This window comes from Primulina tabacum, chromosome 7, assembly GCF_025594145.1.
Source record: "Primulina tabacum isolate GXHZ01 chromosome 7, ASM2559414v2, whole genome shotgun sequence".
Lineage (NCBI taxonomy): Eukaryota > Viridiplantae > Streptophyta > Magnoliopsida > Lamiales > Gesneriaceae > Primulina > Primulina tabacum.
Window position 1 is genome coordinate 34,380,585 of NC_134556.1, and position 16,885 is coordinate 34,397,469.

A 16,885-nucleotide genomic window follows, 5' to 3' on the forward strand; every position below is an offset into this window, starting at 1 on the left:
TATATCTTACTAAAAAAGTTTTAATATATATATTACAATATATTAAAAAATTGAAATTGCCGTGTGATTGATGGTTGAAGAGACAATTCAATTGACTTGACCAAATTATCCAATAAGTGTCATGATTTGATTGATTTGTCATCATTTGATCCATTCAATGTGTCATTTTATTAGTAAAATAGGACATCATCTCATGAAGATAATATCTCTTAGATTCAACTTTTTTAATTTTGTATAAATAAGATCTCATTCATTTAATATACAAATTTCTCATTCTTCTTTTTTCTCTCTAAGTTTAACTCTATATATGTGAATTTTTAAGCATTACAGCTTAAAGTTCAATTTTTCAAAATATAAAATTTTGAGTTTGAATTTTTAAAACTTATATGTTTAAATTCGAATTTTGAAATTAAATTCGAAATATGTCTTCTAGTTTTGAGTTTTTAAACATTTGCGCTCCAATCTATGTTTTGCAAGATTTAAACTCTTGGAATTGGATTTTTAAGTTTAACGTTTAGAATTCGAAAGTAGAAAATTTTCATACCGTCTTGATAGCATTATAAACATTTCAAGATTGTGTAACTTTAAATTTTGTAGTGCTACTATTTTGAAGTTGTAATCGTCGTATCTTGATAAATGAATTGCCAATAATCATGAGCACATGGGCGGAACAATATCGTTTTAAAGAAAGAGTCGAACTTTTGCTCGACTATTTTCTCATAGCCATTTAATTCATCATTTCTATCCTGAGATTCTCCAAGACAAATAAAAGAATACTTACCAAAAATATTTTGTAATGGATTCATGAAAAAAATTCCTCTTTTAATAATATTAAAAATAAATTTAATTAGGTGTTAAATAGGGGAAAATTGACTTCTCATTTTTCGTTTGTGAAATATAACGAGTCTATATGTTTTAGACGGTGAGATTTTGAAAAGTTTGCAACGATTTATTGAATTAAATAAATATAAATAAGAAATTTGTTTCATAAATTTATTATTCCAATAGTATTTTTTAACTTTTTCGAAAAATACGACAAATTATTATATATTATTATTACTAATAAATAATAGTAAATGAGGTTATAATGGAGTGTGGGTTCCTTATCCAAGTTTTGGAAGTTTATCTGTATGTGTCAGGTGATGTGCGGGTGGCCACCCACTTGGTTGCATTTGTCTAGCGTTCCATTATTTCAAACGTTTCGCTTGGCCTACCACCCACGCCACAAGATATTTTATATATTTAATTTTAATTATTTTAAAAAAAATAATTCAAGTATTTAATATTTATTTTTAAAAATATAAAATTTTAACGAATGATTTTTAAAACAAAAATTTAAAAATTGTTTGAATGGCTATTTTAATTTAAAAAAATCAAATATTCATCTATAAATATTCACACGTTTCACAAATTATTCCAAATATCAAAACACATTATTCTATATCGTAAATCATTTTAAAAATATTCTCTCCACTGTTTTCACCATCTCAATTTTATTTCTAAAATCTTATTTTGTTCCGAAATTGATGAAAATAAACGAGAAATTTTTAAAAATTTCGTGAATTATCCAAAAATGCCGAAGAAAATACTTCTTCACAAATTCCATCAAATTATCTATATTTTCTAATTCCACCAAATTATCCAAATCATTATTTATATTAAATAATAATAATTTAAATTGTATAAATAAATTTAAAATTATATTTATTTAATGTAAAATAAGAATAAAGATTAATGAGTTGACAACGAGACTTACAAATAATGAATATTAATGTTAAAATGAATGTGTTTCTCACAAAAACTTGTGGGACGTGATAGGCACGTGATCATGTCAAATATGGAATGATCCAACTTCTTTTTCAAACGTTGTGTGTCTCGATTCAACCGTTAGTTCTAATTCTCTTGGCATGACTTCAAAGCTAAAAAAATGTAAACTGGGGAATATGATAAAATTGTAGAGAGAATTCATGAACAACATCAAATTTAATTATGTTGTTATGAACTTGAACAATATTTTTTACAAGAAAGTTGGAAGAATATGCCAAAATCTGAAGAAACTAAAATGCTCAAAATTGAAAAATATACATAAAAACTATTGAGAGAAATTGAAGAAGCTTTGAAGCTACTTTTGTTGAATGTTTGTCGTCTCTTTTCTGATTCTTCGTCTCAGCTTTTGGTCCACTCTACCGAATAGTTTGGTCATCCTCCACGATCAATCATCGTAAATAATGGGTCAACTCCTCTCATCGTTGTCTTCAACTTACCCTTTCTTGGGCTTGCCTACTGAGCCTATTCAGATTATGCGGGCTTCTATTGTTAGTAAGCTTCTAATATTTGGACTAAACAGCTGCCCCCAGTCAATTTGGGTCATGGGCCAATTTGGCCCATTTTGTCTATCGAGCTAATTCGACCAATTCGTTGGATATCGCTCGAGCCTTGGCGGACTCCAGTCTTCGCGTGATGTAGGTGTTTCTCTCCTAGGGTTCTATGTCTCTGCCCTCCATCTCCCAACCGCAAGACTTCCAGGGACAGGTAATTCCTTGAAATCTTTATCTAATGTGGGAAGTGTTAGACTCAATTTGATGATGCAATGAGCTGTTTAATCTAAAATCTTGTTCGAATGTTTTGGGTGCACGTTTCATGTTGCCATATTGGCGTGGGTTCTCTAGAAGTCTTTGGCAATGAAATTTGTAACTGACATTTAGCCTTTTCATCTCCTTCGCTTCACTGGTACTTGTCTCTTTAATTCTCTTAAAATCCCTAAGCCCCTGAGATGAATTTGATACAAGTGAGTAGTAGTTTTCGAACTCTAGAAGCTGTTTTGTCCTATCTTGTTCTCGCGTCATAAAATTACATGAACATATTCCTGGAAGTGCAAAATTTTCAGCGATTATCTCGTCAACGAGGCAATGTGTTTTGCTTGTTCGAATGTTGCAGGGATGCTTAGTGATTCTCTTTTTATTAACACGAACTCCCCTGGTTATCAGGGCGATTCCCTTTCAGTAGCCAACAAAATGTCGATTTACAGGTACTGCTTTCACATCCATCTGGTTTCGATAGATCAGCCTGTGTTTTCTTTCCCTGACTTTCTATGTACTTGCAGGTCTGGAGATATCCCTAAAGATTTCACCTTGGTAGAGGTTTTCAATCCAACCATCGAACTTTCTTACAATCAAATTCTTTTATCCACTGAGAGCATCAACCTGCTATTCCTTCTGTCTACACTCGAGTCTAGTGCTTTGTTTTTAGATCGCAAAGGGCGCCACCTTTCGAGTATGCCAAGTTTAAATCTTTACCACAGGGTGATGCAAATTGGAACACTTGGGTAGATCGTTTGAAAATTTTGATGGCAATACCTGGCGGAAACAAATTCATTACCAACTCATCCAAATGTCTATTGTTGACACCACTTTCAATCTAGATCTTCTCGAGGGAGTTATCAGGTTTTGGGCTCCTCCATGTAGTTCCTTCGTATTCCCTTGTGGTCTCATGTCTATTACTCTGCAGGATATCCTTCAATTCACGGGTCTTCCACTTCTTGGGAATGAAGTTGCTGGTCTAATCGACACTCAAGATTTGTCTCAGCTTTCCGAACAATACTTAAATCCTTCATCTTATTCTTAAGTTATCCGGTCTTGGTGTGCTCTTAAATGAACTTCCCCCACCAGTGAGGAGCGCATATTTTTTATGTGGGTTTTGATATGTAAATATCTTTTTTGTCCCTCTTCTGGTAAGCCTACCATGAAATATTTGGCTCTTGCTAGGTCTTTAAGTGTTGGGTATGTCCATGGCCTCGACGTGATGTTCTTAGGATCACTTTATCGATTGTTGAATGTTGCTCTGAATGACGCACCCATGTCCAAGCTTAGTGGTATCATGTGGATTCTCCAAACGTAGCTGTTTTCTTACTTCTCCGAACTGACATCTCCTCCAGACTCTCTTGATGGACATTTGTCTTGGAAAAATCTTATGTCTTGCCGGAGTGACTTTACTGTTGCATAGACTTTTTGCTTCGCGCAATCTTTACCTTTTGATCGGCCAACCCGTCGTCCACTTTGCTTCACAGTTAGGGCTGAGCCTACCAATGGATCGAACATATGGCCACTGTGAGGAAGGCCGGTGTGTCATCCATCGTTGAGGTTGTCTGTGTTACCATTCTTCACCCTAAATTTTTCGTCGTGATCGGGACCTCTCCTCGCGACCAAAGCACTCACTCCTTTGAGTTTTACAATCCGACGTTGTATCCTTCCCAGCTAGGTTTGTACCCGAGTATCCCTTCTAGCACCTTATATCTGTCTAACCTCATCAATGATATGATGAAAATGAAACTTTTTCAGAAAAAATTTACCTCACTGTCTCTTATCAAGTTGTCTGAGCAAGCGAAATTCTTCAAGAATCTTGTCATTGAAAATCATATTACTGTGTCTGACGACTATTTTGACTGGTGGGTTGCGAGATATACTTCTCTTGTCTCCGAAGCTTTAAAAATTTCGGATACATGCATTCATCCTTACTCGTCTTGTTGTGATTTGTTACTATTACTGTCTAAAATGTACTATGTTTCTATTTGCAGGCACTCAAGGTGTTCGAAAGGCGTTAGACTTGTCGGTTGCCCGGAACAACAAAAAGGTTAAAGAGCCACAAGTCGCCCCCGCTAAACTAGACAAAATTGACCGAGGAAAGAAGGGATCCACGTCTGAGCTATCGATGAGATGAACTCGGTCCACAACTAGACCACTTTCTGGAATATCCAAACCCATACCAAGCCCGTCGACTGGCGCCATAACCGTGGAAAATGATAGTTTTTTCTTTGAACCAAGTAATCCCCTTTCAGCCGATCCAGAGAACGAATCAGATGATTATAACCGCTCGGCTATTCCATTGTCTTCATGTAAACGCATGAAGTTTGCTACAGAGAGCCATACTGACGACTTGGAAGAACGTCCTTTAGTAGTTACTTCCAACCTTGAAGTAAATGTAATTCTATTCATTTTCTTTTGTTATAACTCAAGGCTCAGTTCTTCTGTTGATATTGCAGGACTTAACAGCGAGACGAACCATGGTTTCTTCGGTCAAGAAGATCTGGACTTTGATTTCAGCTTTTTAGATTCGGGACAATCCCACATGGTTTCTTCGTCTCATCTTCCCTCTGGTTTGGAATTAGCCACAACTAAAGCCTCATTGCAACACTTTCTGAACATGAATCTCAATGCATTAGAGGCCATGGAAAAAGCTACTGTTCTTGTCTGATGTGTCTATTTTGAAGAGTAGCCCTGATTTTATGTCATCCCTGTTGCATGATGTATTAAATACTTTGCCATCAATGTTCTCAGCTTTTCAGGATTCGAGTTCCACTTGTTCGTAGACGTTGATTTAGGCGAGAAACTTCAAAGCACAAAAAGAAAAATTGGATAGTATGCTCTCTGAGAGAAAAATCCCCCTATCCACTCTACAACAGAAGAACACAGAGTTTGACATCAAGGAAGAGCTAGTGAAGAAGTTAGAAATATAACTTGCCCAACATAAAGTTGATATGATGACCCTTTTGCACGACAGTGAGGTTTTGAATGTTTCCTCTTACAAACTCAAGGTTGACATCCAATGTCTGGGCAACGACCTAAAATCAGAGGCATGCCTATCAATAGTGGGAAGATACCATGAAGGTGATTGAGCAGACTCGGGCGGAGTGTCTTTCTAAATGGGAAGAGTTGTGTCACCTTGATCTCTCTTGAGCATTCGTTCTTACCCTTATTGCAATCATGGTTTATTTTGACATTTTCAATTTGATGTTAAGACCGTAGTATGGTACATTCCTGATTTGTTGTACTTGTGTGCCATGGTTTTGTTTCATGAATGTTGGAAAGTGGCTAAAAGGCCGAATTTTGTTGGTAAAATATGTTGTTCTTGTATATGTTGTTTGGAATTTATTTGCAGGTATTTATATTTTTGGCATATCACATTTACAAAAGAAACTCTACCAAAAATTTTTAAAACTAAACAAACGGAAAAAAGCGTGTTTTTCTTCAATATTAATGCAAACACTGCTAGTCAACATTTGTAACCAACCAACAGCTAAACAACATTTTTCAAACAATGCTACCCAAAATTTCAAGACATACACTAAACGAACTTCACTTTATCATCAATTTGGCCAACTTACACAAGAAATATTCTTCCCAAAATTTATTAACTACATCAGATTCTATGAACAATTATTTTTATTTATTCACAATGTTCCATCATTATTTACAAACAAGTTCAAAAAAAAAATGTCTTAAAAGCCTATTCTTCACACACTTGCAAAATTTTCTTACAAGTCGACATGACCAAATCCATCAAAGTGGCCATCCGACCTAATTTGTATAATATTTCTAGTCTATTCCAACTTTACGAACTATCTGTCTCTTGCACCCCTACTCAACTACTGTGATAATAATGTTTCAATTACTTGACATTGATACACCTCCTATGTAGCTCTCTATCTAGACTTGCAAATTGTATTTATTTAATGTAAAATTGTATTTATTTAATGTTTCTATTACTTGCCATCGACCTAATTTGTACAATATTTCTAGTCTATTCCAACTTTATGAACTATTTCTAAAATTGTATTTTGTTATGAAATAGATGAAAATAACCGATGATATTTTTAGAAATTTCGTGAATTATCCAAAAATGTCGAAAAAAATACTTCTTCCTAAAATTCACAAATTCCACAAAATTATCCATGTTTTCCAATTCCACCAAATTATCAACATCATTATTTATATTAAATAATAATAATTTATATGGTGTAAATAAATTTAAAATTGTATTTATTTAATGTAAAATAATAATAAAGATTAATGAATGAACACCGAGACTTACAAATAATGAGTGTTAATGTTAAAATAAATGTAATAGAATATATATGTTAATATAATGTGAATCTAACATATGAATCCACGATTTTTGATAAGACAGTGAGTTTTATAACGTGAACCAATATAGTGTAATGTAGTCAGATTCGTCATATGTCAATCCGATCCACTCGTTTTATTGGGTGGGATGCGACGAGCGTCAACTGTTTTGACAACTCTACTTCCAAAATTAATCAAGTGATCCACGACCAACAACGAGCTCGTATTAATGTAATGTTTGCAAATACATAAAAATGATTATAAACTTTTTCTTTACAAATTCGCAAAACTTAGTTAAATAAAAATTTATAATCACATTTTTTAAACGTTTACAAACGCTACCTAAGTATAATGTCAACTTAGTCTTATAGATCTATTTAATATAACTAACCCAAACCCAATTGAAGCAATTCTAACTTGCCAAAAAATTATAAAAAATCTATTTTTATTAATAAAAAATCTATTTTTATTCACCTCCCTAATGTTTTCTGTATTTGACACTTTCATCATTTATTAAGTGCAAAAATTATAACACACTAAGAGATGTGCTAAATACATAAAATACAAGAGATGTGAATGCAAATTACCCACAAATTGTATTTGAATTATATCTTCTTTTTTTTCCAAACAAATTTTATAAGATTCAATCATACATTTTTACCCGACATTTTATTTATATCTTTATCAATTATATAAAGTAACCACGCGAAACTTTAATTACATAAATTGAGCCTAAGAGATTCATAATTGCCATATTTAGATCCAAATAACATCCAATAAATTCCTTCCAAAAAAACATCCAAAACATTAAACATCAATAGGGATGGCGGCAACGCAAGCCAAACCGGGGACCCGCGCCACCACTGCGGGTCCAATCCGGGTTTGTGGCTAAGTAAAAATCATGTTTGGCTTGGGACACCAACTATCTTGTTTAAGCATATATTTTGGGATCAAAATATCTAAGTTCGAGTAATTCTATGTTATTATTCTGTTAAAGAAACAATCCATGTTCCTCTGGATATGTACATTTCAAGATAAAAGTAATCAATCAGCTCCGGTTATATACTTCCCTATTATAATACAGAATGTCACCACTGAAGATAATTGACAAATTCTTCGAGTATTGTACAATGCTTGCAGAGCAACCATACAACTAAAAAGTCACCTAGGGAAGACTTTTGTAAATCATGCAAGCAGAAATCATACAGTAAATAAACAGAGTCCATTGACATGATACAACTAAATTAATAAGTTCGAAAGTCAACAAATTCCTACAATATTTTGCCTACAAAGAAAGGGGGGAAAAGACAAGAAACAAAATTTTCAAGGAGAATTAGCAATGTTCCGATCTGACAGCAAACAATACATTTACAAGAAAATACCTGTTCTTTTCATCTGACTGGTACAGCTACGTTGATGATAACAAATTATTGGTCGGAGAAGGCTTCCCCAAAATATTCAGTGCCTTCATCCGTTGCATTTCATTTCCTGCCCCAAAAAAACAAGAATATAGAGGCATTTCAAATTTGAATTTGGAAACATGAATTATACGAAGCAGTTTCCAAAATATTTGTTGAGACTCTTTCAGAACTAAAAGAACGTTTTACCGCCTCAACTTGGTAAATGAGCATAGATATCCACATATATAGCTATCAACATCTCAGTTATACTATGAGAAGTCTATAATTTCTATATCAAGAAAGAAACCAGAGTAAATGTATTGATATATCATGCTGAAATTAAATTTCTCCAGAAAAGAAGCAACAAGCCAAGTTCCAACTTGTATGACAATACAAGTTTTTACACATGCCATTTCATTCTAAATGTCATGACAAAAGGTTACATTTTCCATGTGTGTCAGCTGATGAAACACGTCATGGGAAGTTTAAAGATGATTTTCGAGTAGCTCTTCGCTCTTAATCTGTTGACTTACTTGATGAGAGAAAGAAGTGTGACAACTGTAAAACATTTCATTAGATATTCTTACTTGGTATTTCACAACGCAAGCTCCATGATCAGATAAATGAAAAAGAACAGGTGGGAGAAAAGACAGGAAGGTATACAAAAAATGGTATGCAGTTTTCGCATGTGATATAAAGGTAGTATTTGGATTCAGATTTAGCTCTGGGGGCAGGTTTTTAGAGTGGTTGGAAAATGATCGTATGAGTTTGCTTCTGGGACAATTTAACATCAACTTATGTAGTATTTCGTGTACGACGAATTTTTAATCATTTTTGATTTGATGTTTATGCGAATAACTAGGAGTCAGGTATCTTAAAATTTTAAAATAATGTACATCGGGTAAAAATATAATTTAATTGGATATTTTTGGGAACAGACGAGAACTGTATTTAAATTAATTGTTGTGTTTGAATGAATGAAAATTGATGAAAATATATTTTCAAACAATGACATAAGACAATATAATAATTTGGTTTTACTTTAAGAAATAGAGAATTAGTTTCTTAAATGGAAGCCAAACAAAGTCACCGCCTAGATACAAACAAAATTTTAGAAAGTTGAATGAACATATGTCATACTTGATGCTACTGTCATGAGAAGGAATAGTATAAGACAAGACTTTCTTCCAACCAAATGGAATGGCCTCAACAAGCCATATCCAACCAGCAAATCTCGACAATTTCAATTGACTCAAGCCCAAAACTCCACGATAGTCATTAAGGAAGTTATCGACCCATTTTTGTTGGGGTGTTAAATATGATTACCAAGGTAACCATGGATTACTAAATTAATGGGTCCATGGTTAAACACAGATGCAAAGGCATGAAACAAAACAATATTTAACGTGCATTCTTCAACTCAAATACATACTCCTCCTGCCATGTCACGCTATATTTAATGCTAGATGAAAATGAATCCTTCAGCATCCGCCGAGAGTCTACCCTAAGTTGCCATCATGGCATCAAAACCCACACACACATCATATTAAATATGGCACTTTTCACAGAAAACAATACAGCGATGCAGGTTACTCAATGCTGTCATTTGCTGAAGTTATTATGTCCCAACAAGGAATGCTTTCTCACCAGTACATCAGTCATTTTAAGTTGAAGACTCCTACTTCTTTGTAGATGTGATACAGTTAACAGTAATCGTTTTAGTTTCACAACCACATCGAAATGCCAGTTATATGGTTTCAGAATTCAGCACACCATACATAGGAATATAGCCGAAGGATACATGCTCTCCAACATGTACCAATAGTTCCACATTTTGCTAACGATAATGCATATGAAAGATATACTTAAATTAAAGTTAAAAAAAAGAGCTTTCTAGAACTCCAAAATTACACTGAAATCCGGTGCCACCATTGCATAATATTGTGCATTTTCCTTAATTTCTAGCAATCAAAGGCTTTTGCCTGATTTCTCGGGAAATTAATCCTACACATCTTTAAAATGAGTCCCTTTTACTACTTTTATGAAATACTACGGTCTGAATATTATAAAAAACGCAAAAATTCCATCCAGAAAAGTAATCATTCTCCAACTGAGTCTCCAATGCATGCTCATAAGTCAATGCAAAGCTTTAAGATATTTTAACATACTTTGATGCCAAACAAAGATATAGAAATTGCAAATAAGAATGAAGCAAACAATTGTACAAAAAGTATATACCTTCCTCCATGGTTAACTGGATTGCTCTCTTCTCCAACTCGACAGCATGCTTGCTAAGCTCAGCGGGAGATAAATGCATGAGCACTGACCGAAATCACATACAAACAGACCGTTATAGTCAATAAAGAACACAAGGAAGTGAGTAGCACCAAACAAACTCATCGAACAGGATAACTCACTTTGCATGTACTCTCTTTGGTCGGTGTCATCACATTGTTTTAGAAACTTCTGCAGGTGAATGAAGCGTTCGGTTCTTAGTTGACCATTAGTTCTCTTAATGTCAATTGTACAAGGAAGATCTGGCGAGACCTTAGCAGCTTGAGTGCTATTATTCTGCTTATTTGGAACTGATGGAACACTTGTCGAAAAGGCAGTGATAGGGGTCATAATATTTGATGTAGCCACAGGCATGTGTTTTGGACTATTATACTTCGTCTGAGCAGGCTTTTGAGGTACTTCCTGTGATTGTTGGACAGTGTTCCTTAATTGTGAACTGTCTGAATATATTTCAACATTTTTCTGTAGTCTTCCCCTCCCAAGTTCTAATTCAAATCTCCTACGTGCATTCATGACATTCTCATTCATACCGTTGTAGGTCAAGGATGGAAGACCCTGAGAACTTGAAGGGCACTCGGGTGTCAGCCGCTTATTCCCGCTAACCTTAACTGCATCACGATTTGGTTTTCCAGTACCAGTAAGCAAATTATCTTGCTGCTTTGGCATCGATCCTGCGTTTTCATTCTGCACATCTCTCAGAGCAGTTTTTTTTAGTGTACTAGGAAGTTGCTTATCGTGAGCAGTAAAAGTTCCATCAATACCCACTCCACTGACATTGAGTTCCATATTGATCATTTCTGATGCCAAAAAAATTAAGCCCTATAAAAATCAATGCACAAGGACAATCCACAAGAACCGTGAAAACTGGAGACAGGTAAAAGGAGTTGGATTCTATTTCTTCAAACCTCTCATATAAACAGCATGAGTAAATAACTACATAATTCAAGATTACCCAACCATCCAATCATAAATAATAACCAGAAAAAATAAAGATAAGTGAGCAAAACAATATAAGAGTCTGAGTTGCAACTTGCAAATGTGCGGAAAGGAATGCAGGATAAGAGCATTTAGATTTCACCGATTTCAGATATTTAACAACTTCCTTTAAACAATTGGCCAAATTCTTGAATACCCCTACCGCTTAAAATAAAGATACCATTATTTTGAAAGAAAAAAACAACTAAAATATGCTGACCATCATTCGCACTTACAAACAAAAAAATTGATAAATTTGGGGATTGCTAGCGGACAAATTTAATAATTAAACAAAAAATGAATATATTCTACCTAAAGTGTCCCGAGTCAACACACCTGCGTATTAAATTCCAGTATATACAAAGCATAATCAACTAAACATTCAGATTCGGAACAAAGTCAATTACATAGAAATTCCACTCGAAGTGAAGAAATTTGAGCAGAAAACCCACGCAAGCAAGCACTGAACAGACCAATTCGGATGCCTAAACCTTATTTAGCGACTCAAAACTAAATTACTCAAAAGCAGGACATCAAAATAAATAAAACCCACAAAAACCCTAATTCATTCCTTCATAATTGAACCGAAGACATCCATAAAAACCCCGGGGAATACACAACATCAAACAGAACAATCCCCTGGAGTACCCAAGCCGAAAGCGGGAAGCAACGTAAGAAAATTGAACGAACGCAGCGTAACTCACGGTATCAGCGGGAAATGGAGTGTCACAACAGATCCAGAAAGAGGGAATGAGACGGCGCGAGAGAGAACGAAGGTATTCAAAAAGAGCGCTCGCGTATATTTAACACGTGTTGACTTCATTTTTTTAATTTATTTATTATTTATTTTGCATTATCTTCTATAAATCTTTTTCCCCTTTTTCATTCTTTGATTTTTTTAAAAACAATTAAGTAATGTGGGAGATAAAATTTTTTTTTTAATACACATCGAAAACGTAATGTAAATCAATCTAATTTACATATTAAAGTTAAAGTACAAGTCTAGTACTTAATACATTCCTATTAAACTAGATTTCAATTACTATGGATCAAGTACTGAATGCTAGTCCATTTCTGAGCCCGGATCTCCACGCTATCTAGTCCAGCCTCGTTCTCTTCTTGACCCTTATTATGTCTCACATGTTGTCATGCACACATACATGGTTTATACTGAGAATATAATTCTCACCGGAGTTATCCGGTTGTTGTCTTGTTTTCATAACATAACGTAAAATGTTTAAAAGATAATACAGTGCATATATTTTGCCAAACACGACAATTGTAACGGAAAAAAATCTATTTCACAAAATAAAATGAAATATATATTTAATTTTTTATTTAACTTATAATATGTCGAGCTAATAATGAAACATACCTATAAAATTTTGCGTATAAAAAATACCGATCAAACTAAGAATCAACAAGTTGATAGCCTTGGCTGGTGATAGAAGTTTGCAAAGTCCCCCATAGGATAGGATGGTTGGGACGATGTCGGGATTGTACATTTGCTTGAAGATATTATGAATACGAGCAATATCATCGCCCACTTAAAATACATATTTATGATATCTGATTTCTCTATTATATTATTCAATACTCTCGCTAGTAACATATATATGAACAACTTAATTTTCACACATATATACATTAATGAATTGGGATTTTTTTTTGGTTGAAGCTGTCATGTTTGCTTGTTATCCGACCTTTCATCTTTCAAGCTTTTTATCTTGTTTAGTTTTAGTTAGATTGCTAATAATATTTTGAGGATTCTTGCTTCGTGAAAATTATACGTGATGATTGTACATTTATCGTCATGACTCAAATGTCTATTTATTTTAAAATTTTATCTGAATTTTTTTTAGGACTTGTCGAAATAAACCTAAGATAAAATAACTCAAAATTGATTCTTATTAGTCTTTTGGTTGATGTGACATAATCATATATGGTAAAAACTTGTGTGAGACGGTCTCACGAGTCGTATTTTGTGCGACGAATCTCTTATTTGGGTTATTTATGAAAATATTACTTTTATGCTAAAAGTATTACATTTTATTGTGAATATCGGTATGGTTGACCCGTCTCATAGATAAATATTCGTGAGATTGTCTCACAAGACCTACTCATCATCTATTGGTCGGGAGAGAGACTATAGAATAAACCTTAATGACAACAATTCCCCAACCCATATTGTAGGAAAAATATTTTTTTAAAAAAAATTGATTGCTTGACGTATACATCGACACAGAGACTTTTAGCTCTTTTGGTTGGATTTTTAGCTCTCTTCAATTAAAAAATTGCAAGTAGAAATCTGTAGTAAATTCAAAATTATGTTTGATAACTGACCGACGATTTCGGTTGGGAATAAATCTAGCAAGCGGACTATGTCAAGTAATAGTATTTGGAGATGAGTCCAGGTATCGTACCCACAGAGATCGATGTTTAATTACTAGAATATGAATTATTTTTCCTAATTCAGACTAATAAAATTCAAATGATGGAGATAAATTAATTAAAGCTAAATAACACGATTTAAATAAATTAACTAAAGCACAACTAATCCAAACTATTAATTTAGACGAAAATTCAAATTATTTAAAAACGACTAAGGCGCACAACGGTACCGAGACAATTTATAATCTACGTGTCAAATTCATATTCAATAAATTAATTATTTAATTCACGACGGAATTCTCAAAATTATTTATTAAACGATTCCTCGAATTAATAAACCTAATTAAATCTAACAGTCCAATTATTCCTAACTGAATTTAATTAGATTTAACCGCATTAGATCGCTGTGAAATTCCAGTTTTTCAACCTAAAGTCGCACACTGAAATCGAATACTATTTCTAGTCAATTTAACCATGTGTTGATTGATGTGTGAAGCAAATATTAATCTATCGCCTTCCGGTTTTAGATTAACCAACAAATATTCTATTTAATTGGCCAGATTAAAAGAACAGATGATAAACGACATCAATCAATGAATAAAATAAATAATATAATTGAATTAAACTCAAAACATCAAAAATAATATGTCTCGACCCTATCATGGCCTTAGTCTATAAAAATCTACTCCATAAACTTAAAATAAAAGTGTAAGTCTCTGTTTAAAGTCAATAGGAGAAAACATGATTAAGAAGGAATGGAAAGAGATTCTCTGTGATTTGTAGCGTGTGTGAGGAATTCCTCGCTGGTTTTGCCTTCCTTCTTCCTCCCTTCTTTTCTTTCTTCCGCGCTGTTCTGCTATTTCGTCTCCTTCTGTGCTTCTGTTATGGCAGCCCTCCCTTCTTTTGTACGCTTCTGCCATTTTATTCTTCTTAATGGGCCTCCTCCTTCCTTTCCTTTTTAAGCCCATGTCCAGTAAAGAAAGTGTAAATAAGATATTTATAAAGATTTACATAGATTTTTCCAAGATTTCAATATCATCAAGGAATAGAATATAAGAGTATTTAATTTCCTTTCTTCTGATATTTTGTTCTCTTTGAAATCTAGTAAATTAATATTCTCTCTCAATTTAAACACTTTTCACTTTTTATTCAAATCTACAATTATTAATTAAATTAAGCACATAATTAGGATAAAAAGTCTAGATAAGGGCAAATATTATTAAATCAAATCCTTAAAATCTTTTCAAGATTTGGCCTTATCAATCCCCTCACACTTTAGCCTTTGTTCGTCCTCGAGCAAATCAAAAGAATACAAATATTATGAAGGAATATTCAATGATTCACCACACAAAATGACACAATCAACACTTTTCAACATACCAAATTCCGTCACACTCAATCAAAAGATCACACTTTGAAAATCGTAAAATTCACTTTCGTTGCAACTTTAAAACTCAAGCATTCACTAGAAAAGATCAAGATAACGAGACGTGTGTAGTGTGGAAGTCAAAACTCATATCCCTCAAAGGTTTTTTAGTTCAAGGAGTACTCATATTTTCTGATTTTTTTTTCATATAAAGAAACTCTCCATAAGCTTATCTTTCATATCTTTCTCCACTAAATGTTGGAAGAATATGACCCGGTCAATAGGTCTTTTTAAGCTTATAACGTTAGGCCACGGCTCACGGCTACAATAAAGGTAGGGATATTCAAAATGAGATAAAATAAACAATTTAATCATATAGCGCACTCTTTCATCTCTTATCTTCCTTCCCTTATGGAATTTCAACATTCATCCACCTAACTTTTTCATATTCCTTGTACTTTCATTCATATTCCCCCATATTTTTTTCGATCTTCAACAACATTCTCTTTTAGGTTTTTTCAATCACCACATCATACAACGTTCAATCCTCCTTTTTTTATAATTATATATATCTTTTCATCAACTCCTTTCTCATTCTTCATGATTTTTTTTTTCAAACTCCTCCAATTTTTCTTATCAATCAGCACACAAGAGTTATTGAAAATTTTAAAGCACTAAAGGGGTTTATTTCTCTCAAAATTAAGGTAGAGGAATAGTGTATGAGCTAAATTGGGTAGTTGATGTGGGCTTTTGAAGGAATACAAATGATGGCTAATTGTATGTCTTTGACACACTCCATTCGATTTATTAGGCTCAAAAGGGGATACTAGGGATTTGAATGATGGATTATGTAGGCTCGAAAGGCTCAAACGGTCCAAGGATCGCCTAAATCATCCCTAAGTTATTCTCATCCGTATTTTCGCCTCGAAAGATAATCAGACAAGTTCTAGATTGTTTCTTTTCTTTCTCTTTTTTTTTTCATTTTTTTTTTCATGAGCTCGCCTCTTGCTAATTCACAATTAATTCATATAAGTATGACTCAAAGTACATAGATGATGTCTCAAAACATGATACAAAACTAGTTTGTGCTCAAATCCTTCGGCTACAACTACAGCTCATCTCAATCAATTCTACGTGTGATGTAATTTCTTGAGTGTTCAAAAATCTAGAAAGTCAATTAGTGTGTCATGTAATCACTAGTGCGGTTTCTCAAAGAATAACCAAAAAAAAAAAAAATCATGCTCGAGGATTACACATTGAAGCACATGCTAAGTGTGGTGACGTGAAACAAACACAAATCAAATCTCCCCCCACACTTTAGATTTACACTGTCCTCAGTGTCATGCCATTCAAAAAGGATAAAGAGTTTGGATGTAGAATAGTAAGAGAACACTTCCCTGGCAATGTGTTTTAATATCCATGGAGTACAACATGGGGATGGTAGAATTCCTCAGTGCTGGTAATCTCTTATTTCAACAGTTTAGCTTTTCCAGAGTCTAAGTCATCTTACTTCATTTCAATATTCCCTACACACACCAAAATCACAGAGGATTAACCTA

At 33.6% G+C, this 16,885-nt stretch overlaps 1 protein-coding gene across 1 annotated transcript; it reads right to left on the reverse strand.

Moving 5' to 3' along the window:
- Window positions 1–7,972: 7,972 nt before the first annotated feature.
- LOC142551402 (uncharacterized) lies at window positions 7,973–12,366 on the reverse strand. The gene is made up of 4 exons (XM_075660626.1): window positions 12,274–12,366; window positions 10,717–11,413; window positions 10,538–10,621; window positions 7,973–8,387 (listed from the first exon to the last, which is right to left on the reverse strand). Exons 2-4 carry the CDS (start codon window positions 11,387–11,389, stop codon window positions 8,308–8,310), a joined length of 837 nt encoding a protein of 278 aa, XP_075516741.1. The 5' UTR covers window positions 11,390–11,413; window positions 12,274–12,366; the 3' UTR covers window positions 7,973–8,307.
- Window positions 12,367–16,885: the final 4,519 nt, after the last annotated feature.

What these genes read in the sequence shown, in the direction of transcription:
- LOC142551402 (XM_075660626.1), bottom strand. Translation starts at nt 11,389, where the DNA reads ATGATCAATATGGAACTCAATGTCAGTGGAGTGGGTATTGATGGAACT. An exon ending in CCAAAGAGAGTACATGCAAA is followed by an intron (nt 10,622 to 10,716) that starts GTGAGTTATCCT and finishes GATTTCGGTCAG; the next exon opens with TGCTCATGCATTTATCTCCC. An exon ending in CCAGTTAACCATGGAGGAAG is followed by an intron (nt 8,388 to 10,537) that starts GTATATACTTTT and finishes TTTTTGGGGCAG; the next exon opens with GAAATGAAATGCAACGGATG.